At 38.0% G+C, this 27,345-nt stretch overlaps 1 protein-coding gene across 1 annotated transcript in view; it reads right to left on the reverse strand.

Moving 5' to 3' along the window:
• USH2A (usherin) overlaps positions 1-27,345 on the reverse strand; it is a 739,358-nt gene that overhangs the window by 394,931 nt on the left and 317,082 nt on the right. The window contains exons 29-31 of the mRNA XM_030302386.1: positions 25,201-25,395; positions 5,231-5,344; positions 3,098-3,259 (exon numbers count right to left, since the gene is read on the reverse strand). Of these exons, the coding sequence (XP_030158246.1) occupies positions 3,098-3,259; positions 5,231-5,344; positions 25,201-25,395 (471 nt within the window). The remainder of the gene's footprint in view (positions 1-3,097; positions 3,260-5,230; positions 5,345-25,200; positions 25,396-27,345) is intronic.

Genomic DNA, 27,345 nt, shown 5'->3' on the forward strand with positions numbered 1-27,345 from the left:
ATACAGTTGCTTGTGAGAAGCCAAGAAGGCTACAGAAAACAAAAATACTACCTGAGATTTAATCTTTAAAAACCTACACAACCAGTGAAAATCATCGAGGAATCTATTACCTGGGTAGCTAGAGAAGATGGTTGTGGGCACTTTAAAGATATTACCATTTCATTACATAAATATCACATTTGGGGCATCTATTCTGCTATCCACTTGGGTAACACTTGCCAAGATTTTTCATTGCAGATACCATAGTCACAGGGTCTGTCAATGACTCAGTCAAGCAAAGCACAGAATTGGTGTCAAGTTGTAGGTAGTATTAGACATCAGTGTGAATTCTGGCTTCCTGTCTTCCCATTCTGCTCTTTTTCTGGCTGTGCATAGAGTCAACTCATAGGGCATTCTGCACGTTTGGGGAAAATTTAAGGCTTATGTTTTGAGACCTGCTATCAGCCACACAACTTTCCTGTGAACTGGGTTAGCACTCATGTCTACACATGGAAGGGATCTTAGTTTCTTTTTCTCTGGTTTCTACCCTTTATCTTTTAATTTTCTCTGTCATTTTTTTCTTTCCCACCCTACTCATACCCTCCCACCAATTCCCCTTTGCTATATTCTTTTTTTTTTAATGTTTATCATTTATTTTGAGAGAGAGGGAGAGAGAGAGGGAGGGAGGGAGGGGGGAAGGGTAGAGAGAGAGGGGGAGAGAATCCCACGCAGGTTCTGAGCTCTCAGCACAGAACCCAATGCAGGACTCAGTCTCATGGAACCAAGAGATCATGACCTGAGCCAAAATCAAGAGTCAGACACTTAACTAATTGAACCACTCAGGTGTCCCAACTGTCTTCTTTTGTTCCCAGCAGTCACCTGACTTCATTCACTCGTTTACTCAACACTATTTATACCTATTCTGCGATAAATCCTGGAGATGCAGTAATGAACAAGACACTTAAGCATACATGTTTTTATGATGCTTATGGCTTAGCAAGACAAACTGATAAGTAAATAAACAACCTTACTCAAAGACAATACAAACAAACAAAAAAAGAGGGGGCACATAGGTATTCAGTGAGCATAGCTGGGGCATATTAAAATTCATACTTGAGATATCAGAGAAGGTTTCTCAGAGGAAATGTCTGTATTGGGCCTAAAAGATGTGTTTTCTTATGTATGATGATATATTTTGGTCCTACAGAAGTGCTTTATATTAATTATTAATTAATGTGTAAGGTTTATTCTATAATATGCTTTAATTTCTTTTGAAGTAATTTCTGTGGCCCATCATATTTAATTAAAATAATGCCTTCAGGCATTACTAGGGCAATAGTAATCTATTTCTGAAGTTTAAAGCATGAACTCTGCATTCTTCAGGAAATAATATTATTCTCTAAGCACTAAGCATATGTTAGGTGTTTTATTTATAGTGTAGTTCTATTTAAAATCTTGAAAATTGTAGTTGTTCCCATTTTATAGATTCAGAAACTAAGTCTCAAAAGTGAAGTAACTTGTTTTAAGACCACGTTTTTTCTCATTGCCAAGTAATATTCCATCCCTTTCTATTTTTTGGAATAGCTTGAGAAGGATAGGTATTATCTCTGCTTTAAACGTCTGGTAGAATTCCCCAGGGAAGCCATCTGGTCCTGGACTCTTATTTGTCAGGAGATTTTTGATAACTGATTCAATTTCTTCGCTGGTTATGGGTCTGTTCAAGTTTTCTATTTCTTCCTGTTTGAGTTTTGGAAGTGTGTGGGTGTGTGGATGGAACTGGAGAGTGTTATGCTAAGTGAAATAAGTCATACAGAGAAAGATAGATACCATATGTTTTCACTCTTATGTGGATCCTGAGAAACTTAACAGAAGACCATGGGGGAGGGGAAGGAAAAAAAAAGAGAGGGAGGGAGAGAGCTAAACTATAAGAGACTCTTAAAAACTGAGAACAAACTGAGGGTTGATGGGGGATGGGAGGGAAAGGGGGGTGGGTGATGGGTATTGAGGAGGGCACCTGTTGGAATGAGCACTGGGTGTTGTATGGAAACCATTTTGACAATAAATTTCATATAAAAAAAAAAAAGACCACATTCTTTCCATCAGAGCCAGAATGCTTGGATCGGTATCATACTACTACTCAGTCTGTGTGACTTTAAAGAAGTTACTTAATCTTTCTATGCCTCAATTTCTTCATTTGTAACATGGTGGTAATAATATCTTCCTCATGTAACATGTTTTACAGAATTCTATCCCACCTTGAGGAATAAAATATTAAAGTGAAAGCTTTTGTCTCCTGAAGTTTCTCAGTCTAGAGAAGACACAAAAATGTAAACCCTGATGAAGCAACAAGGTAAATGTCATAGCCCTGTCCACAAATGCCTCATACTTGCACCTGTATGTGTCCCCACGAAGACACACAAGCACCAACAGATGAGGGACAATGTGTGGCTGATTCCTGATTACAACCTTAGTACCTGGCATTAACGTGAAGGAGTTAATACATAAATAATTAATCTCGCCTCTGACTCTAACTTGTTGTGACCTTTCATGAAGAATTTAATATCTCTCGGCCTCAGTTTTTTCATCAATAATGTTTGATTCATGATGTCTTACTTGACAGTCACATATAGTATATAAAATACCATACAATATATAACCACTATAATTACTACACAAATATAAGCACAGTTCAGATACCAGGCAACAAGACATGATGCAGGCTTCTTGTGTTTTACAAGGTTTTCAGAAATTTATTTCATTTTACTCGAGTGTCATCACACTATAGTATGATCTGGGCATATATACCATGTTTCTTCTCAAATGGCCCAAAATTCAGATGATACTGAGTCACACGTCTGAGTCTCAATGTTATCTCACATTCATGAGGATTTTCGAGTAGCTAACCCATGTGACACTGGGATTTGTCTGAAATGACATTGACTCAACTGGGCATTGTGAGTGTGATTAGGGACCACACAAGAGAACCAAATAACAGGAGACAAAATAAGTACCCCAGTTTTAAAGACCATACTTTCAGACAACTACAGACTATAGTTATCTGAAACATACATAGAGTAATACGGACTACAACTATTTACTGATACCATAGAAGTCTTACCTGTGACTGTATAGTTCTCTTCACTGCCTGAATAGATGATCATCCCATCCATATATAAGGAGTACTGAGTTATAATACCATTTGCTTTTTTGGGTGGATTCCAGGAGAGTAACAAAGAATTGGGAAGAGATTTGGCTACTGGTGGCTGAACTTCCTGTGGGGCTATGAAAAAGAAAAAAAAAAAAGATTTATAGAGTCTAATTTTAGTTTACTTTTCTGATTCAAACTTTTCAGACCTAAACCAATAAATCATGAAATAAACCTGAAATCCCACGCATGGAAATATTCTTGATTCGTGGGCAGCTTGTCAGTAATTGCTTTAGGAACAGTACTAAATAACTGTCCTGAATTTATGAGAATTTGCATCAGTGATGGATGGGGAGTATAACACTAGTTCACTTGACTGATGCTTGTGTTACTTCATCAAGAGTATTATTAACCCATAATCTCTACTTGGGGCTGTGCCTATTAAAGCAAATTAAACAGATAGATAGAGTCCCTACCCTTGAGGAGCTTTTGATCTAAGGTGGGCAACGCTGGTGAGGGCAGTTCATAATAGACATAAAAATAAACCTATCTGTACCTATAGAAATAACCATAAGTACAGAATCCAGTAATTAATTATGAAAACAACATTGCATTTTTTTAAAATAAGGTTCTGTTAATTTTCTGTAAGGGTTAATAAATTGGAATCATAGGAACTAAAAGTTTTCAAATATTGACCCTAAATACATCTATTGTTTGGTACATTGGCAGTAACTTGAAGAAAAAGCTAGAAGAGGAAATTCCTTAAGTAATGAAGAGGGAATGGTGAACGGCACCAGTAGGAATCCCTCTAGGGTACAGCTGTGAAGTAGGTTGAAAGGGTACCAGGCAAAAGCTGGACAGAGGAGGTGGTGTATATAGAGAAAATAAGGACAACAACAGGGCTCTTGTCCCATATTGACGCTGGTGGAAGGATTTGTAAGGGGAGAGGATCATCCAGTGCCCCAACAGAAGCAATGACACATGAAGAGAAACAGTGCTTTCCTCTGTAGGTTAGACTGAGGGGACCCTTAGAAAACAGTGATGGTAGGTCACTGATGGTGTAGTCCAGGTAAGGAAGCTCTGGTTGGGTCAAGTGCAAAGCACAAAGAATAAGAGGCCACACAAAGGTTTTCACAGGCTCGTCTCTCCTCTCCTGGTTTCATCATTTGGGGCCATTGTCTTTCTGTTACATATCGTCTGTGTGAGGGGTACTTGCTAAAGGACTTGAAAGAAGGAAGGGGACAAGAGGGAGTCAGGAAGGGGGACACATGGATACTGAGGGAGAGAGGTTGGCTGACTCTTCCCCCGAGGATCAAGCTTTTCAATCTCTTCAGCAACTTGACAGCTAGATGGTAGAAACAACTTGTAATTCCCCTCATCCAGGAGAGAGAAATATAAAGCAACAATGCTTCAAATGTTTGGAGAGCTGTTATCTCTTGAAGTGATGCGTTCTGATGCTTGAGCAAAGCTTTCACTTTGGAGTGCTAAAATATTTTCTCTTTCTCACTGCCTTCTTAACGTACGCTTTCTGAAACATTAATTTATGCCAACAGTTTGTAAGTCCCAAGTACAACAAAAGTGAGACTTCAGTCAGAAGGAACCGAGCAGTGATTAATAATGCCTCAACCGGCATTTGGAGGCTCCATCATACTGAAATAATTGTTGCCTGTGCTGGTGTTTAGCAGTTCAAAGAGACCATGGAAATCAACCGTTTGATTCTCAATTTCATACTGTGCCGTACAATCAATTCTTTTTAGTCAGACTGTCTCTAGATTTACTTCTGAGCCATAGTAAAATGAGGAAGCTTTCATTAATCTTTCAGATGCTTCATATTAATGACAAGGCTCTTGCATGAACAATGTAACAGCAATTAAAAAGCCCATTAATCTGCATTACAGCTATTAAAGATGCATGTCATTAAAGGGTATGGAGTTTGATTCATTTTCACACCCCCCCAAAAAATGGAGCAATTATGGCCTGGCAATGCACTTTGTCATCAAATTAGGTTGGGGTTTTCCAGCAAATGGCCTTGCAGCATTTAGCTCTTCTCCTATTTTATTATTCATAACTGAAATGTGGAAGTCAAGACCTTTGAAATTACTTTACCTTCTTGTGGAGTAGAGATGTTCAGTGCATGTGAGCTCTCAGTACAGCCAGCCAAAGTGCAAGCAGTTAGGGTTACTGCATAGTTTTTGAAGGGTAGCAGGCCTGTCAATACGCCTGTAATAAAAAGGGGAAAAGGGAGGTTTGCATGTTTACTGTATGCAGCCATAAGAACACTGTGTGTGGTATAGGGAGAGAGAGAGAGAGAGAGAGACAGAGAGAGAGACAGAGATAGAGAGAGAGAGAGAGAGAAGGAGAGAGAGAGAGAAGGAGAGAGAGAGAGAAATATATGTAGAGACACAGATACAAACAAAAACATATGCCTCTTTAATGCATTTTCCTGCCTGTGTGCTGATTACAGAATGGAATGACGAGTGAAAAAAAATTGTGACACCAATTTATTGTTAAAACAACTCAAAACAGCATTTTCCCAAATGTGCGCCTCAGAACATTAGTGCCCTGAGATGTTCCTCTTTAAAAATGGATTTCCATATATAGTTCGTAAAGCAGAGCACAGTGTATTTGATAGTTAAGATGCATATTATCCCATTCTAGGATTCTAGACCTCCTGCAGAATGAAACTCTTCAATTTTCTCTAACCCAGCATTTTTCAGCCTATTCAACTAGAGTCCTTTTTACACGGCATCTATTAACACACTTTAGGAAATGCTACTCCCAAGAGTGGCTTCATTACTTTAACGGTAGGATACACGGATACAAACTATTTGTTCATGTTGCAACTAACAAAGATGCAAATCAACATAGTCGAACAATTAGCAAATTAGATAATTATGCTTTTGTGCTTCTACTTGCAAAATTATTAGTTTATTTAATTAAGACACCTGTCTTAAACAGAAGTGGTACACATGGAAGTGTTGAATTATCCCGGCTTTGTGGTGAATAGGTAAGATTTGTTCAGCAATTAAAAGTACCTATAGAAATGAAAGCACATTTTGTTTACTGATGTTCATAACCAAGACAGAAGTTCTTTATGTACTTAATCCTGGGAATTAAAGAAGTATCAAAAATACAATTTGTGTATTTGCTCACCATTGGTTTTCATGGTGGACATTTTTCAGAGTCATCTTTAATCCTAACTACATAGGTTTTCATCATTCTTATGTAAAGATGGTCCCAGCGTGGTATCCCTTTATTGTGTAAACCATCAATAGCCTGCTACAGAATGTATATTGTTTAAATGTGCCAATAGTGGCAACAGCTTGCATCATTCAAACAAAATTTAATGTATACGTTTTCTTATTTCCTCTCCCTAGAAAATTTTTAAAAATCAAAAGAGCAAAGAGCAGAACGAAACAAAGCCCATAGCCATTGTCTGCTTTGGCACCTCACACTTTAGTGATGCCTTCCAGTCTTCATTCCAGCAGCTCCCCAGCCATCATCCTGGGCCACCGAGCCCTCTCTGCTGCCCTTGGTGCCATCATCTTAACTCATGGAGGAAGAAGACTGCAAGCCAGTGAACCAATACGCATACATGTGCGACTACCTCATGCCAAATTCAGCTCCCTCTATCTTGACTCCGCCTCATACGGTAACCTTCTGCTCTCTTCCCCTTCTGCTGCAATGGCTGTGACTTCCTCTTGAATTTCCCAGACCATGACCTGTATTCCAAGTTCACTTTCTTTGAAGAAGTCATGTTTCCTTCCACTAAATGTCTTAAAGAAAGTATACATCACCATCTACACGTCCTCATCACATGGTGGTAGAGTGCTCAAGAGAACAGACACTTAGGCCAGATTGCCAGGGCCCAAATGCCCGTTCTGCTATTGATTTCTTGTATGGGCTTGGGCAAGTTGTTCAGATCTCTGTGCCTTGGTTTCCTTACCTGTAAACAGGTAATAACTATACCTATCTTGAAGGAGAGGCCTCAGTTCTCATCTGTGAAATGGAGATAATAGAACTTACCTCAAAGTGTTACTAACAAGATTAAATGAGTTTAGGAATATATGTAAGGAGAGAGCTCTAGCAGTTTCCTGTGTGCACTGTGCAACCCAGTTTCCTCCTACTAAATACTGATTTTTATCTTCCAAGATGACTGGTGATCTCTAAATATCAGATAAAATCCTTATCTTTCTCACTCACTGGACTTTGACTCCGTCAGCTTCCTTTGTGCCATTGAATTTTCTGAGTTGTTCTCCTCAGCCTCTGAGAGCTCCTTTCTTCCCTTGACCTGATTGGCTCATCTTCCTTTTGCAGCCCTATAAATGGCTTTTGGTTTACAAAGTCGGGCCTTCAGGCTTCTCTCTTCTCCTGAGCACTTACCTTTGTTAGCTCATCAAGTCCTATCTCTCATTTATATCTGCGGACTTCACCTCTCTCCCTCAGCTCTGCTTCTGCACCTCTATCTCCAAGTCATATATCCCACCTGGACATCCCACTAGCATTTCATTCTCCTCATGCTCCGATCCGAACCTGACAGTCTACACTCTTCCCTAAGCTTCACTTTCCCATTTCTCAATGTTTCAGCATTATCCCAAAACTCCGGACTCAAAACTAAGGTAAGATATGTTCTGGCCGTTTTATCTTTTCAAAAAAATTAGCATTTGTCACGTCTTCTTATTGCCAAGTTTGAGTCTATTGTGAGAGTCTAAATAAGACAACTTGTGTGTCTGAATTAGTATAATGCCATTCTAACAAGAAATGAATCATCCCCCAGAGAATGAGACTTTTATTCCTACAGCAAATAAGAAAAACATGTTGGGATATGAGACTAGCTTCCCTTGTTCATCACTTAAGCTACGTGACCTATGTGAAAAGCATTCCCTCTTATGGATGGTAATGATTTAGCTGGGGCAAAGGAATGCTGTGTCCAAAGAGATCCAGTGGTTGTATCAAGCTGGTGCTCTGAAATCTTTAGTATGGGGATGCATGATACAACCAGGTAATGTCATCACTGAGAAGCATTATAAAAGCAATTGCGTTATTTTACAATTTTGAAGACTGGCCTTACACAATGCCTTATCCTGAGACATTATTTCTTTCCAAATCATGGCTGAAGTACAGTGTTGGAATTATGACAGTTACATCAACTTAGCAAGAAAGGCATTAACATGGACTTTAAGAAGGATCATGTCAAACCAGATACTAAACGATATCACATTCACTAAATGGTCTTCAGTATTTTGTTTAACCTTTTTTGCCTTCACTAAAGGAGTTACTTTGAATGTATATGTGTATTATGAAATTCCTTTGCTAAGTCCTGCCACCCCCATTCTTAAACCTTAAGGAGTTTAAAAAACAGGAAATACTCTACTCATAAAACTTGCTTTCTTCAGCCTTGTGCTCTGATAGAGAAGTTGGCCAAATTGTATTTCGTAGAAATATCCTAAGATTCTTAGAGAAAGATGCTGGAGAGAAACTAGATCATCTTTCAGGCCATTCATCAAAGTGCTCACATTTCCCATTTCAAGGCAGGTGAAACCATAACAAACACTGAGAAATGAGAGCTGCAAAATAGGAAAAAAGAAGAAAAAAAGGCAAAAGGTGATGTTTTGGTTCTTGCCAACTTCAAATCCCAGGTGGAAAGTTTTGGATGGTTTGTAAATCGTCACTTTCAAAAACTGTGCTGTACTTTCTGAGGCTAAGGTACCATTTCTTTCCTATATCCAATGAGGATCTTGCTCATAATGTTTTGTCTCAAAGTCTGTCAAAACATCAGAATATTTGTTTGTTTGTTTGTTTATTTATTTATGAGAGAGAGAGAGAGAGAGAGAGAGAGAGAGAGAGAGAATGTGCACAAGCAGGGAAGGGGCAGAGAGAGGGAGAGACAGAGAAACCCAAGCAGGCTCCACACTGACAGCACAGAGTTTGACTCAAGGCTCAAACTCACAAACTGAGAACCAAACCCTGAGATCATGACCTGAACCGAAATCAGGAGTCAGATGCTTAACTGACAAAGCCACCAGGTGCCCCCATAATAATTTTCACCTAAATACAGATCAGTATTATCTACTTCCATAAGAAGAGTAATGTAATGATTCAGCACTGTTTATCTCCTTGTTACAGTTAGTGCTTGGGGTCAGAGAGGGGGTTTTGTCAACCTAGCCATCTTCCCTAATTCAGAACAAAGTCATCCTAGTGTCTAGGACGTGTGGTTTACATCTTGTTTCTTAGTATAGAGAGTTTATGAAGATGGATTAAAATTGATGGTGTAAGAAATTCTGCTGTTACCACAGAGGGCAATTATATTCTCTCCAATACTATGTAAGATAGCCTTTCTTGGATATATGCATAAAGATCATTGAGTGATTGGCCTAATGGCCTTACTTTAAGTGTCAGAGTCTTACTTATTATACACTCTCCAGAAAAAAAAAGGATAGTACTACCATGATAGTATATCATCGTCAAAAAGTATTTATCATTTCTTGTCTATGCCACTGGGAAAGGTAGTGAAGAATACATCTGATCTCTATAGTTTCTAATCCAAGAAAATATTAGATCTTGTAGGCTCCTAATGATAACAGTAATACAGAATAATTCATAAAGAAGAGTGCTTGTATATATGATAAGTGGACAAGAGCATCTATAGATCTGGATTTCCTCGTCCAATGTGATACACGTTTGTCTATCATTTAATTAATGACAAAGAGAAAAAAGGATAATCACTGAAACTATGTTTCAGTATTATATTAAAAAGAATACTAAAAAAATACAATGTGACTTATTTACAAATGAATCCTAGATAGAAAAATGTGGCATATTCTGCGTCCATAGAAAACCCAATGAGAGAAAGTGGGGGTAATCTCCCTTTATGACACCTGGGATGTTTAAAATAAAGAAGTATATCCCGACAGTGAGAAATTTTAAGATGGGCTCTCTTTCTTTGAGACATCACAGAGAAGTCTTTTTTTCCTTTGAATTTAAGACTGTCCCAACCCTCTAGGCTAGCCAAATGACCTCTCAAATTTCCTTTCAGCCACAAAACTCTGTGAAATCAGAAAATGGTCCCAACCATGTCAGGAAACCTGCCAGTCCCTTTTGATAATGGAAGAGGATGAGCTGAAAAAACATTCAATAAGCATAAAGTAAGCATTATTGATGTCTTAAAAGTGTTAGTATCCCATGAAACACAGGAGTGTTGGTATCCAGATTAAAATCATTGGCACCAGCAGGACCAGACCTCTCACTGCTAAGCGATAATGCATTTTGCATTAATGCTTAACATTGAGAAATCTTGACATGCCACACCAAGGGAGTTTGAAGTAAAGCAAGTATATTCCCTTTGAATTGCAGTCCTGTGGGCCTTGGTGCATGCAGAAAGCCCAGGCTGAAAGACTAGGGACAGGGACTTCATTTCCAGAAGGAAAGCACATCACAGTAGGAAGTTTAAGAGTCCTGGTGTCTATGGCTCCAAAGTCTGTGTTCTGAGGGTTTCCACCCAGCAGAGGGTAAGAGCCTTATCCTGGAGGATGCTGAAATTTAAAAGTCCCTCAAAGCGATTTAGGACACTCTTTGAATGCAAAGGATATGTCCTTTTACGTCTTTACTTGTCCTATTTTCCGGAAGCTCTTAGGATGGTTTACCAAAGCGGGCACTCGATGCTCGATGGAAAAACGAAGACTTTCCATCTGCTTAGCACCACTCAGCTGTCTCCCTCACTCTAAGAGACCCCATTCCCATTCTACCCTTTCCAGGGAGTCAGCAAAGTAACAGACATTGTTTCTTTTGACTGATGATGATTATTTCCAACACTGTCTTTCCTTTGCTCTAGCCTCAAGTTTCAAAGGAGCCAAAGAGAAATATCAGTAATTGGAGGCAGCCTGGCTACCTGAGAGAAAATCATTGTGGAGCTGACACCAGCTGTGCGAGCTTTTGAGTCTCTAATAGAACTCTGTGTGCCGAGAAGCAGGAAGACAACAGAGGAGCCAGCTGTGACGTTGGAATTTTATGATTAACTCCTCTGACTAAATGCAGACAAGTATAAATGCTCTGCCCGGAAACCGAACCTGAGACACAAAGCAAAATGGCATCCTTTGTAAAGCCCAACACATTTCTGAGAAGAAAGAAAAAAGGCTGTTTCTATTTACATACTTGAGCGGACTCCTCCTCCCTCTCCCACCCCACCCCCAGCTGCCAACCTAGGTGTTTGGCCGCCATCCACGGTAATCTGTTCTCCTTCATTATGTTAATCTGTGGGCGGAAAGATTTCTGTCATCTTCGAATCGCTTGTACAGCAATGGTAAACACCTTGGCCTGTCTGTAATTGGACAGGTGTCTGCATTGATGTCACCCAGCTTTTAATTCAATTAAAGAACTGGCTGTTCTGCTCTCATTACCCACTCATTTGTGTTGCACTTTTAGCCTGGCAGTGAAATCTGCACACAGCAATCGCCTACCCTGAGACCGAAGACTGTGGTCCCTCACAAAGATCACGCACAATATTTCAAATGGACTCTAACAACCCAAGAGTATGTTCACGTTAGCAGAGGCATTTGACATAATATATGCACCCTCCTTCTTTCCCTCTCTCTCCCCCTCCTTCCCTCCCTCCCTGGCTCTCCCTTTAAATTCTATATTATCTAAACAGTGTCTTTTACCTACTAGCCAGTAATTAGGAGCAGTCCAGCAAACAGAAGAGCTGTTTCTAGCTTCTTCTCCCTGGGGCTTCTCTTCATCTCAAGAGAACTCATCAGAGTACAATGCTCTTATTTATTTGCTGGCATTTCACATTTGGATCAAGGAAGTGAGGGTGGGCAAGAGAAAGGCATTTATTAAGAGGGCCATCTGGTGAGGGATACCACACAGGCACGGCTGCTACCGCTACCTGGAGACATAATGGAAGAACCCACCTTTTAAAAGAGAACCAGCCAGAAGAAGGGAAGCAGAAGAGAGGGAGACTTTTCTGGAGTAGGCTTAGGCTGCCATGCTGATAAATTCTGATTTTTGAGTATACATCCCAGAATAAGTTTTGAGCTGCAAACCACCCTGGTGGATGGATTAAAGAGAGTAAATCCATCCAACATGCCACACTTTCTGCCCACTTAAAGGAACCTCTGAAAATAAATTAAAGGTCTAACACAGACATTTTGACACAGTGACCCCATGAAACTGAATAATGACATTTGTTAAGTATGGATGAAAATTTAATGGTCTAACAGAGATCTGGAAACACACCCAGGATGCTTCTACTCTGGTTCTTAATAGCATAGAAGGTGGCAATTGGTTGTTGTTGCGGTTTTTGGAAAGATTTTAAATGAAAATTAGGATCTCTAATATTTATAAAATGAAATCCAGTTTTCATTTCAACCAAAAAGTGGAATAGTAAACACCTTTACCTCAAACCTAAGGTAATCCTCTAAACACTCTAAAACGAATTCTTAATGTTTAATTTCCTTTAAACGGTTTTTCTGATTTTGTTTAAAACTTGTAGTAGAAATTACAGAAAATCATATACCTGGGATAAAGAAAACTAAACATATTTTGATGTTTACAAATAGGAAAAACATTTTATTCTTTTATTTTTCTTTATAAAATATAGGGTCCAATTCCAGTCTTTGAGAATGGTTTAAACAGGGATTTTAATTGACCTCAAAGTATTATCCAGTTAAGATTCTCTCAGAAGGCTTACATCTAACCTAATTTTTAATTAATGCCTTTGTCTCTGTCATTTCCATTGTAATTCTGCAATAGGTTTGAAGCCATCCAGTCATTAACTCTCCATCTAACCTCAAGGGGTGATAGTGGAATCATTAGAAGAACCCTCAAAGAAACTATTGGATGTGAGTAAGTAGGGAGGCAGGCAAGAAGACAGGAGGAAAAGAAAAAGAAATGAAAGTCACCCCTTATTGATCAGTGTCCCAGGTCCTTGCTAAGAACCTCCTATACTATTACCCCATTATACAGATGGGGCTGCTGTAAGGCAGAGTCTGGAAGGTGTTGCTCAAACCCAACAGCAGAGCAGAGTTTGGAACCTATGTCTTCTGACTCCAAGATTATCATTCTTGCTATTCAACCCAAACCCCAGTTCTGCAAGAAGAAAGAAGATGGATTGAAATGATGTCACTAAAAGTAGCACACTTTTTATAGCAAATTATTTACAATTACACCTTAAAATTTGTTAAAAGGTTCAAATTTATTGCTAAATCCTACTGTGTTCAAACAGAAAGTAGCATATTTATCCTCCAAAATGAGCAAGTGTGTAGGCCTATAATATTCCCTTATGAAAAGAACTGATTTGATTCAGACCCTGAATCAGTGTGTGTGCATACATGTGTGCTTTTGAGTAAAACATTGGGCATGGGTGTGTGTGTGTGTGTGTGTGTGTGTGCGCGCGCACACGCACATATATTTTATTAGTTCCAAATGCAATACAAATATAAAATGGTCACAAGTTAGAAAACAGAAAAATTGGGAGTGACTGTTCCTTTTCTTTATCAGATCTTATTGGTAACCTTGAAGTATTTGTATCAACTACTATAGTATTATAGATATTCCTACTTGACTATCACTATACAGCAAAATTTATATGCCACCCTCATTTTTAACCATGGTACAACACGTAACAAAAAGAAATCCACATCCTGCACTGCAGATTCTTAGGGCATAAAAGAAAATGAATAACTTGTAAAAAGGGCTATCTGCAGATTTCACAATGTACAACTCGTTCAGGCACATTATGTATTCAGGAGAGTTAGACAAAGCTATTAACTCATCAACACTGCATTACCTAATGAAATTCTTCTACATTAGCTAAGCAGGAACATTACATCATTTCTATTTTTACTATTTATGTCATAGGCCATATTTTTGTCCTGTGAATTTTTTCATACCATTTCAGACCAAGATTTACATTTAAAGAAATAGTTTGTAATAAACTACAAATATGGAATGTTAATTTATGGGGTACTATAAAAATGGCAAAGACTTCCTCAAAATTCATCTTTTAATAATACCATCAAAATGAATTTTTAAAATTTCCTTCTGAAGTTTGCCTGTTGAGGCACAGACCACTAAGTGCCCCCTCATTATATATTCTCCTTTTCTTCCACAGTAAAACAGAAAGATGGGTGGACAAATGGCTACTGTGAATAAGGACAACGTTTCTCAGCAGCTAAGTATAGCTATGTGACTATGAACTTAGTTCACAGACTTTTTAAATTCATAGACGTAAGTTCATAGTCACATGGCTATACCTACTAAACACACAAGTATAGAGAGATAGAGGAACAACTTCTGAAATATGTCTTTGCAGTGAATGTGCATATCCTTTTTCAACCATCCCACTTTCCTGCTGGATGGAAACCAGACTGGATTGTTGAATCTCAGGCAGCCATCTTGGACCATGAGGCAAGTAGTCTTGTCCCTAGTGTGGCATAGCAAAGAGATGAAGTGTATGGGTCCCTGGCACTGTGAACATCCCACTCCTACATTGACTAAACTTGAACATCTATTACCAGAAAAAGAAAAACTTAATCTTGTCTAAGTCACTGTTATTTGGATCCTTTCAGTAAAATTAAATAAAAATGAAAACTCATCTCTACTGTGTTTCCCCATAAAACTTTGTGATTTTTTAAAATATAATATTATACTTTAGAGAAAGTTCTTGGACCATATTTTAATGGTATAAAAGCAAATTATTTGTTATGTGTATTTTACCACAATAAAAAATATTAGAAAAAACAACAATAAAAGCAGATTGTAAAGGTAGGATCTAGCACTAGCCTGGAACAGAGTAGATAATGCTTTTGTTTTTAATAAATGAATTTTTCTGTTCTGTGTAATTATCAGCAATATAGCAGTATTGGCTTCCATTATTTTTAATTGCAAATTATAGCACTTGAGTTCCATTATGAGGTGCAAGTTTGGGAACTAATTTTTAGAATCTATTTACCCTACCAACACTTTTTTTTTCCGTTGGGAATAAGCATATTAAGTTCCAAATATATGTTTAAGTTGTGATAGTTCTGTACATTATTTCATAAAATTAGAGAACTATAACACTGATGAGACTAGTAAAAATCAGTAGTTCAATACTCAACTCAGCAGGATAAAATAATATTAACATTTCATTAACTAGAAATGTGTTAGCAGGAAGCTGCATCTGTTCATTTGTCTATTTCTTCATCACTTTAAGAAAAGTGTACTGATGGGGCGCCTGGGTGGCGCAGTCGGTTAAGCGTCCGACTTCAGCCAGGTCACGATCTCGCGGTCCGTGAGTTCGAGCCCCGCGTCAGGCTCTGGGCTGATGGCTCAGAGCCTGGAGCCTGTTTCCGATTCTGAGTCTCCCTCTCTCTCTGCCCCTCCCCCGTTCATGCTCTGTCTCTCTCTGTCCCAAAAATAAATAAACGTTGAAAAAAAAAAAAAAAGAAAAGTGTACTGATCATCTACCTTAAGCAAGGTGCTGAGCAAGACTTAAAATAAATATAAAGTATGATACTTGTCCTGAGGAACTTATTGTTTAATGAAAATATAAGCTGGGTGCACAAAGGGCACCCCTAGGGAGTTTTAATAACTGTTGAGTCAAGAGTTCCCAGCTGAGTAGAAAAAAAAATCACAGTTTTTATTATAGTCATCTCTCTGCTGGCTTCTCAGGTAAGTATAATAATAGCTTATATTATATATGATATATACAATATATGTATATGTGTACATATATGTATACATATGCACATACATACATGCACATACACATAAAGAGTAGCATCTCACTTATTAATGGACTAATGGCTGAGCTTAAGTTCCAAAGTCAGGCATAAGGCAAAATCACTTATGATTTAAAGTCCCCTTGACAACTCCTTGTATGGTCCATAAAGTACAGTACATTTGATTTTGTGTATGCCTCTAACTTTTCATTAATCAAAGATTCTCTAGGGCTCTTGATTCTTCATTCCTTTTTATACCCCCAAAATGAGTTTTATTTATTTTTTGTCAATGATTGGGAAACCATACAATTATTTGCACATTCTTCCTGGGTAGCAGATATTGACAATTTCAGAATTGGATAGCATCTTTTGTCTGTGCCGTTATTTTAAAAGGTTTTATTGTTGGTTGGTTGGTTGGTTGGTTGGTTTTGTGTGTTTTTTTTTATGTATAGTTAAATGTTTGTAATCTAAATACATGCAGATGAAATTCTATTTCATTTGTTGAATTGCACTGGGATCTTTTATCAATGAACCCAATGGGCATCCTGAAATTCAACACTTGTTTTTTTATTTCTTATATAAATAGTGAGCTCCCTGACTTCTACTGGGCATATGGGGTTAGGGATGGTAGGTTTGGACTTGCTTGAAATGCAGAATCTCACATCCATCTTCATATCTACTGAATCAGAATCTTCATTTTACCAACATCTCAAGTAATGTTCACTTCTTCTCCTTGGGCAACATTCAAAAGCACTTCCCTTAAGAGCAAGAGGCCCTACTTACACTGCCTCTATTTCTCCACTTGCCCTTAGCAATATTCTGCCTGCAAAACTAATGTAGTTGAGACAAGGAGCAGGTGAAAACAAAGCTGGGATGAATTCAAGCCCAGCAGGTGAAAATGACCCCCTTCTCTCCTGGCCACTCCCCTGTCTCATGTTCTACAATATGTGGTCTATAGACCTTCTTCAAGGGAACCAACTGGAACACTCAGTCAAATGCAGATTGATAAAATCTAACCCCATATACAGACTCTTGTGGGTATTGGGGAAGGACTCAACAATGTGCATTTTATAAGCAATCCAGGAATCACTTTATGACCAACAGAGTTGAAAATCACTCATTATTACTACCAGCTACAGAAGAGAAAGAAAAATGAGAGACAGATCTTCATTATGCTACCCAATTTCTTTAGGTAGAAGACTAGAGTCTACTGCATCTGAGGACTGAACCAATTTTAGTAGCAAAAGGTATATTATTAGTTGCATCATAAATTAAAATGTCTTTCATTTATTTTTCTACACAAATTTAGATTTATTTGGGTAATCTGAAAGATGATTATTATTGGTTCTTCCACTAAAATACAGTGTATAATAAATATTATTAATTTTTAGTATTTATTATTCTAAAGAAAGAATATATAACTCTTAGGCTTTAGCTAAATGCAATGCAGCAACAAAATTGAGAAAATAGTTTTGGTGTACCAATTATAGCCCTAACACTAATGCCAGATGCTAGACTAATTATGCTGATAATCAAGTTTATATGTTTAATATAAGGAAAAAAAGAAAAAAAATATTGTATATGTGCAAATTCTTGAATCCACTCATTCTTGACATAATTTCAAATCGAATTGTGAAGTCACTTTCTGAACAGCCCTGGGTTTGAAGGGAAATGCCAGGGCTGTCTCTCTGGGAAGCAACTTCGCATGTTAACAGGGCTGGAGGGAAAATCAGCAAAAGCTACCAGAGTTAATTGGAGCCCTTTGCAACAAGTCTAAAGATACACTGGAGTGATAACTGCAGGGCTTTCTACCCTGAGGCTCCATCTGAGGATATGAACTTTCAAGAACTCCCTGCTCTGAACCCTGGCCTTCGGAGGGCACAGAATCCAGACCTGGTGGCCCAAAGGGGCCCATTTGCTCCTGAGTGGGGCTGTTAACCCTTGGACTCTCCACCACTACTGGGATTTATCTCATTTAATCCTCTGGTAGCCAAATTCATGAATGGTAAATATTCTGTCCCACTATTCTATTCTTCCAGTTCTCCTAGTTAATATTCATTTTTTCCCTCTCTCTCTTGCTTTCTGCATTTTGTCAGCGTGACTGTCATTTCCCACTTCTTCCCAATGCTCGGCACTTAAGTTTTGTTGTCCTGTGATTTTCCTTTGCTAATTTTACCTACTTAATTTTAATACTTTATCATCTTTATCTACACATTTGCCTTTTTTGGGTCCTATATTTTCAAGTTTCAGTTGGGAGATAGAGGTTGCCATAAGCATGTCTGGGTAAAATTGAGACTTGATCTCAGTCCTCCCCTTAACAGTGTTCCCCAGTAATGGCTGTACAACAGAATTTCCTATAGACACTTTAAAGATATCAATGTCCAGCCTGTGTTCTAAGCAAACAAAAAATCAGACTCTTTGCAGGTGGAGTCTGGGCATCAGTAGTTTTTAAAGCTCCCTGGGCAGCTCAGTGGCACCCATGGTTGAGAATCACAGCCTTAATAAGAATACCAATGAAATGACCAAAGATTTAGAAATACCTGGAAGGATACAAGGCCAAGACAAATTGACTACTTGAAGGATAGCCCAGGGCAAACCGAATCCCCAGCTGGGTACAAAATGCCCACAGCATCAGCCCTTCTTCTTTACCAAATACTGGGAAGAAGCATGTTGAGATTTGCTTATTGCCATGAGTCTAGAGCTATTTTACCTCAATTGACCTGGCAAAATCCCAGCGAAGGTTTTTATTGACAAAAACTAAGTGCCTACTTGGGTGACTTGAAAATGATTGAATTTTCCTGAGCAAGCACTCAATCTGAAGGTACATTTAGGGTTGGGGCAAGTGAGCCATGGACATGGAGGTCAGGGTGCATTTAGCCAACGAGAAGAACATCTGTGACTCAAGAGGAAGAAGAGAGCACAGAACTCCAACTACAGACTATTATGATCTGGGGCAGACTTAATTCAGGAAACCTGTATAGTTTTTATGCTACTAATAAGACCTAAAAGAACTTGGAGTCCATTAAGCCAAAGATGGAAGATAAGTGGTAAACAACAGTGATGAAAACTGAGAATACTGAGAGGTAGGCAGAAGACAAGGTGAGCTGGATGAGAGGAGAAATAAATGCAAATCATATCAAAGACTGAAATAGAAAAATTTTAAGATCACCTTAGAAGGATCAGAAAGCAGAATCAATAACAAAAACTCAGAATATGAAAAGGGAAATAATTATGAAGCAATAACTTAGAATTCAGAGACCAAGTAATATAAAGATAATGATTAATTTGTTGAACATTCACTATGTACCAGAGCAAAATATTCTATATAAGTAATTCATGTTTTATCTTTACAACACTTCCGTAACACAGAAGTTTTTATACACAGTTTATATGTGAGGAAACTCTGATATAGGGATATGTTATTTAATGTGCCTGGATCATACCACTAACAAGTGACAGGGCTGGAATTTGAACGTAGATTGATTTGACTCTACAAAGCTGTGTGTCTGGACTTCTCAAATAGGAGGACCAACCTGGAAGAGACACACAATATTGAAAGCTGGCATTTTTTACCAGAAGTAATAGGGACATATACAACAGCAAACTTTCCAAGCTGAAGAAGGATCCACGAATAAAAGAGTTGGCTATATAATAGCAAGAAATACATGAAAAGTGATGAACACATTTTATAACTTAATTGGTAAAGAACCGTATGTGAACCAGTAAAGCTAAATTGCCTTGTGCATCCAGTAATCAGCATTGTTTCATGCAAAGAAATATCACTTTAACAACCAAAAGTAAACATTAAAATCTCACCAAAAGTCACCTCAGAAATGCAAAAGGGGGATTATTTAAGATCAATAACAAAACTGATCTTCCTCTCTTGATACGTTATTATCTCAACCAACTGGCAAAACAGCCATCACTGTCCAAACTCCACACCCCTCATATTTACACCAAATCCAGCCTTCACTCTCTACTTTCTTACGCCTCTGTTCTCACTTTCTAGCACCCTTTTCTCTTTACCATTAAATGCTCCATAATCTTGAAGATTACTTCCTACGTGCATCCTTGTGTGTTCATTTCACAATTGTGAACAGCAGATATAACTTTAAAACCCCTTGATGGGGAAAAAAAAAGTTAAAGAATTCTTAGTCCACACAGGCAAGAACAAAAAAAGAATAGTTTGAAAAGTCATTAAAAAATAACAAATAAAACTGGAAAGCATGATATATAATGGCAGAAGTAAGAGCCGTTACATAAATTATAAAAATAAACGTGAATGAGTTAAACTTAATTCAATTTCAAATTGAATATAAAACTCAATCAAACTAATTCTATTTTAGAGATATGCCTAAAACAATGTGGCTTTGAACATTAAAATATAAATAACTAATGTAAGGTAATGTAAGAAAAGAGCACAGAACTCCAACTACTGACTAATACGCTCTGGGTCAGACTTAATTCAGGAAACCTGTATAATTTTTAAATCATCAGTTTTGTGCTACTAATAAGACCTAAAAGAACTTGGAAAGGAAAGGAAAGGAAATTACAAAGAAAAAAGAAAGTTTCTAAAAGAGAAATTAATAAAACTGTATTGATAGCTGAAACTTTTTCCTTAGTTTTTTTACAGATTGGGTATATAAAAATAAATAACAATTGGTCAGTGGCTCTCCAATTTTATTTTCTCTGTACACCAGTCACATGACTGACATGTCCTTTAGTAACACCCAATAATATACTGTACTGGTTTCAATCCGGGGAGGGGGTGTATTATCCTCCATGGGAATATCCTTCAGAATCTTGGGAGAGGCTGGTATTTTTTTTTTTTTTTTAGATTTTTTTTTAAAGTTTATTTATTTTGAGAGGGGGCAGGAAAAAGCAGAGAGAGAGGGAGAGAGAATCCCAAGCAGGCTCTGTACTGTCAGCATAGAGCCTGATGCAGGGCTCAATCTCATAAGAACCATGAGATCATGACCCGTGCAGAAATCAAGAGTCAGATGCTTAACCAACTGAGCCACCCAGACGCCTCAAGCTGGTATAATTTGTAAATTCCTGTCCCTAGTTTCTGATTTGATTTTACTTCGGATTTAGAATTGCTAATTCAGAGAATCTGCATTATATATTATCAATGTGGTATATCTAATATAAACAAATATTAGTCTACCCTGAATGGAGATTATGGGTTTCTTTTTCAAATTATCAACAGAAAATTAATGAAAAGTTTTTTCAATATTATATTTATTACAGAAAATGTTTTTTCATCTTCACATAATAATGCAAAAAAAGGAAAAGAAAAATGAGAAGTGATGAGGGTTGCAACATATAAGACAAACATAAGTATAATATTCTTCATATGGAAAGAGATATTTTATTTTATTTTATTTTATTTTATTTTATTTCACTTTATTTTATTTCACTATTTTATTTTATTTTATTTTATTTTATTTTATTTTATTATTTGAGAGAGAGAGAGAGAGAGAGAGAGCATGAACAGGGGTAGAGGAGGGGGACGATGATGACGAGGAGAGAGAGCGAGAGAGCGAGAGAGAGAGAGAGAGAGAGAGAGAGAGAGAGAGAGAATGAATCCCAAGCAGGCTCCATGCTCAGCATGGAACCTGACGCAGGTTTCAATCCCATGACCCTGGGATCCTGAACTGATCCAAAATCAAGAGTCAGACACTCAACCGACAGAGCTACCTAGGCGCCCCTAAAAAGATATTTTAATTAATGGGTAAAATGTGAGGCTTCCAATAGAAAAACTGACAATGAAACTTGCTAGGAATGACATAAAGGAGGTATATATGACCAATAAGCACTGAAAACACTTAATGTCTCTAGCAATCAAATAAATCAAATTAAAACCATATTCTGATATATTTTGAAAAATTGCAAAGTTTTTAGCTTTAAAACGTACTCAACTAGGATGAAATGAAACATACACTCTTGTGCTGTGCCTATTAGTGTAAGTATATATTTTTACAGCCTTTTTGGAAGCATACAAATAACTGTTCTTTGTTGAGAAATTATTATATGTTAAGCATTATACTATACACTTAAAAAATGTCTGATAACTAACACTTATACAGTGCAATCCATGTATCAAGTGCTGTCCTGTGTACTTTACATACACATAGATTCACGTGATCCTTACAGCTATCTCATAAAGTAGATAGTTATTTCATTACCGTTTATTTATAGGAAGTCAGAAGCAGACAGGTGTTAACTGATTTGTATAAGTTTACACAGCTAAAAAGCATTACAGCTAGAATATCAGACACTTAATATTTTTGATATTCTCCTAAGGTAAATATTATTCTCTCACTTCATAGGTTAAGACATAAAAGAAAGATCCAGGGGGACACATAACTTCCTCAAAGTTCAGGAAGGTTAGGTAGCAGAGTTTTGTATCAACATCTGCTTGACTTTAAGGTACAAGAGTATATAATGTTTTAAGAGCCTTTCATCCAGTTGTTCCATTTTGAGAGATTTATCCTACCATTATTGTCAGGAATTACTTCAAAGGTTGACATATGGACTTTTTTTATGTTTATTTATTTTTGAGAGAGAGAGAGGGAGGGAGAGAGCGAGCAAGACTGGGGAGGTGCAGAGAGAGAGGGAGACAGAGAATCCCAAACAGTCTCCATGCTGTCAGCACAGAGCCCAATGCAGGGTTTGAACTCACAAACTGTGAGATCATGACCTTAGCTGAAACCAAGAGTCAGACACTCACCCAACTAAACCACCCAAGTGCCGCAGGACTTTTTAAAAAATCATATTAATTTTAACAGCAAAAGTTGAAAGCCCAGCAAATGAGGAGGGACTGAGACAAAACGAGATTGGGAGAGGGGCAGTGGAAAGCAGCTGAGGCATTCTGAGGAGAGGGACGTGATGTCTGGTTGCTTTGTGACATGGACTGATGGTCAGTGAGAAAGAAAAGGGTTGCGGTTGTCCAGGTAAGAAGAGATTGTAGTGGTTTGGATTGGACAGTAGATAGGAGAAGACAGATGAATTTAACACATAGTTTGGAAAATGGATCAATAAACATAGACATGAGGCATGAAGAGAATACGAAATGCTGAGAAAAATTCTCAAGCTTGATTAACTACATGTCTGGAGGTGTCATTTATTTATGCTGGGAATGCAGGAGGAGTAAGAGTTCAGGTTTGGATATGGTCAATTTAGAGATTATGAGACATCTGTTAGAAACGTCCATCTTTCTAAGTGCCTGGTGAACACACACACATTTGGATATCTAGGTGGGAAATGGACTGGTGAGTCAGTAGCATCTATATGGTATTTGGTGCTGTGGGAATTGATGAGTTTCCTGGAGGAAGAATGTAGAAAAAAAAGAAAGAGAATGAAAGATTCCGGGTCTAAATCCTGAGGTTCTCCAAAATGTAGAGACAAGCTTCAGAAGAAGGACACCAAAAAAAGGGGGGCTGAGAATCCGGTTGGAAAATGGAAGAGTCATTGAAGCAAAGATATATTTCAATAAATGATGAGAAATCTGTGTAAAATGATGTTGAGCAGTCGAGACCAGGATTGTAAAGGGTCCTTTAGCTAGGTAAATATGGAAGTTGTTGGTGTCCTTTGCAAGGCAAGTGAGCACAAGCCACATAAAGTGAAGAAATAAATGGGTACAACATCCATAAATACTTCTTGCTAAAAGCAAGTTTGAGAAGAAGAGAGAGAGGGCCATAGCTGGAAAGGAATTTAAATAAAAGGAAGGCTTTTAATAATGGGTTTAAGGCTGCTTGCTTATGTTTAACAACAGGAGTTGATAGATTTTGAGTGATTCTGGGAAAAATCCATCTGGGCACTGGTTCTCCAACTTTGGCACATCAGAGTCAGGTAAGGGGGGCTTATGAAAACCAAGGATTGCCGAGCTCTGCCTCCAGAGTTGCTGAGTGAGCACGTGTGGGAAGCCTGGAGAAGTTGCATTCATAACAAAGTCCCAGGTGAAAAAAAAGAGAGAGAAAAGTAAAAAATAAAGGTAATACTAACGGCAAATGCCTAGATTACGCCAAAAACAGTTTTAAGTGTTTTGGCAAACATTAATGCATTTAACCCCTAATAACAACACTATTGCTCAGAAAAATGCAATTAATATATATGTTTGCTAGAAAGATAGTGACAGAAACCCTATATGATAGATTCTGTTTCTTCTCTGGTGTCTATGATAATCTAATACATAAGCCCCTCAGCTGAGTGGGAAGAGGGAGGTTAGCATTTAGATTGTTTGGAAAAATCGAAAATATTTAATGAGAATAGAAGAAGGAGCTTATTATAGAAATATAGTAGGATTGGCATCATTACTGAGTACCCATTTGAAAATGAGGACCAAGAATTTGTAGTTCAAACTGCTCATTTTTGTTGTTGTTTGTTTTTTGCTCCCACCCCCACCCCCACCCCAGCCCACTTAGCCTCAATGTGCAACCTGGGCAAAGGCAATCTACGGGCTTAATCGGGTTGGATTTTACCAAGTAGGTAAAGTAGGAAAAAAGGAACTAGAAGATGTGAAGTTGTGCATAATTGCTCACATATTTGGGTTGTAGTTTCTAAAAAATCTAAAGAAGGAAGTAAAAGGCTAGAAGAGGGTTACCAACAGATATTGAAAGATAATTTAAGTGACTCTGAAATCCATATCATTTTTCAAGTTTGAAAATTCTTTGACAGAGGAGACATTTTTTTCTATCAAATTTGTTGGTGCGTTTTCCTTTTTTTGGCCAAAGCCTGAAATTTGACGTTCCATGTAAATGTGCTTTAACATTTCACGAAGCTAAAAACTGCTGTCTTACTACATGTGCACGCATTTGAGTATGGGGCACGCGTGTGATGTGTACGAGCACTTTCCCCTCCAATCGTTCTGCGTGGCATAGTGCCCTGTGAGTAATTGATTCACTGGTTTGCCAGTCAAACTGCTGGTGCTCTCATCCTCCTCTACCTTGACATAATTAGGTTTAACCAACAATTTTCCAATAAATAATGGTGTTGTGAACTTTGGCTAGTCCCAAAGAGTAAATTTTTGCATGGTGAGATAGGTAAGCTGGTTCCATATATATACATAAGACATCTAAATGATGACTATGGAGTGTTTAAGGACTAGAGCCCCCTGTGACCTTATCTCTTAGGGACGCCAGGATATCAACCATGTGATGAAGCTATCCATAAGAGCCCATAAACATTGTCGGATTATCCTCCTCATCCTAGGTAGATATAAGCTTCCATTTCATTAGATGGTTCTTGCTGTTTTTAACCAGGAAAAATATACAAATAACTCATGTTTTGGGGGAAAAATTCTTGAATAATGTTATTAAAAATCAAAACAAAAAGAAAATTAATAAAATCTACTCCCTACGGAATCACCCTTACCTGTGAGGGTGCTGGTATTAACAAACTCGGAACTGGCAGCGGGCATGCGGGGTGAACGGGGGTCATCCTCACTGTAGGCCCGCAGAACGTACTTCTCAATTACACCTCTAACCACAAAAGGTTCATCCCAGGTCACCTCAGTGCTATATCCGTTTATGCTGCGGACTCTTGAGGGAGTTGGCACACTTTGTGGAGCTGTGAAAGAATAAAAGAGAAAACAGAGAAATGGCCATTCTGAGAAGACTATCGCCCCTATTCTTCACTTTTAATGGCTGCAGTAAATCAGACTCAACCATTAGCATAAATACAATTTATTAGAGTTGTAACTTTTCAGCATTGATTTAATATGACTGCACATCTTGAGCCATTCAGTTTAAGCGATATTTCAAAACCATCAAAACTCCATCGACATAACGTTCTTTCGAGGGTAGTCCAGGTTTTCCAAAAACATTTAATGTACCAGACATGTTTTAAACATCACTCATAAAGAAGGAGGTGGATGGTAGGCAGATAACAAGTTCAAACAATATAATGATGTACCCCTTTGAAGCAAGATAATTAGACTGTTATTATACATCGTGGTTTGACACTTTTATATCTTCAATGTATTAGCCAAAAAATATCACAAATGTGATTGTATTGTACTTGAATGTCTGATCTAATTTTCCACATTCAATTGTTTTTCAAATCAATTTTGAAAAAGCAAAATTCTATCAGATACGATATACAGGATACATTCCTAATTGCATTTTAGGGGGTAGAGGAGCTGGCACCCTTGAGATTATACAAAATCATTTTCAGAATGTTCAAAGTGTTTTCTTCCAAGTATCTCAAAAAAAAAAAAAAAGGAACACAAAATGGGGATGTTTAAAGGAACTGCAACACTGCACTCACAAGCTGGGTCCCCTAATTTTAGAAATCCATAACCTTTAACTATTTATTAGCTATTTTTCCAGTTCTGATCAGTAACAACTTCATCACTGATGAAAAAACTGCTCTGGGAACACTGAGAAAAAACCCAAGGAACTCCATGGCAGGATGATGGATGAGAGGCCCGCTCTAGCTGTCCGTGGACTCCTGAGCCCTGTCGATGGAGGATCATTCTGGTTTTCCCACATCAAATATCCTCCCTCTCTGACTTTCCTGTTCAGACCAATAAAACAGGACAGCTTCAAGGGAAACAGCTTCAAGGGAGAGAAGCACAGAGGTGGAGAACCACTGTCTGTGCAGTTAAAACACCACGGGCACCTATAGAAAACACACAGGCCACACAATCAACATGCAAGCAAAGGGACAACGGGAGTGATGTTGATTTTATTAGTTCTGAAATGTGGTACAGGGCAAAGTACGGTGCCGTCTAACAGATGGCCTTCTCATAAGGGACAGAGCAAAACTGACTCAAAAATAATTAAATAGTGCAATTATTCTCCAACCCTTGGGAGCATGTAGCTGCTCAGTGTTGTGGTCAGATTATAAATATGAATTTATAGCATAAGACTTTGTGGTCAGATCATTGCTATAAATTCAGAGCTCTATTTGCATGCTCTCTCTGTGATACTCAAAATGGGCACTATTATGCCATGTAAGCAATGCACTTTCTAGATACCTATTTACGTTGCTGACTTAGACTGAAAGCCGGCTTTAGAGTATATTTGTTAACAAAGCAGAGGAGGTGAACTAGGGGCAGAGGACAGGCCAGTAACAAATGAATATTTTATATCAGAGCTTTCTCCAAGCTCTGAAGTTGAAAAGGATTTTAAGAGACTATTCGGCTCATTGTCTTGCCTATAAATAGATGATAATTTAAATCACCTTAGAAAAGTGTCAGGTTGTCCTCTTCTGGAAAATCTGTAGGCAAAGAGCTTTGAAAATTATTCTTAGTAGCCCATCTCAGTATTTAGTTATCCTAGACTAAGAAGATTTCTCAAAAGGTGTTTGGGTTAGTAGCCCATGGTTAATAATAAGTATGAGAGAACGTCTTGGTGAAAAACACACCTTTAGACAAACGGGGAGTTGTTAAGAATAAACTTCCTTCAAGAGACATAAATGGCAGTCTTACAGACATTTATTTGACTCTCTGACCAATATTTGACTCACAATGGTAAAAGCCTACTGCCTCGCAAAACTTTTTGCAATGAATGCCTT

This window comes from Lynx canadensis, chromosome F1, assembly GCF_007474595.2.
Source record: "Lynx canadensis isolate LIC74 chromosome F1, mLynCan4.pri.v2, whole genome shotgun sequence".
NCBI classification, from domain to species: Eukaryota; Metazoa; Chordata; class Mammalia; order Carnivora; family Felidae; genus Lynx; species Lynx canadensis.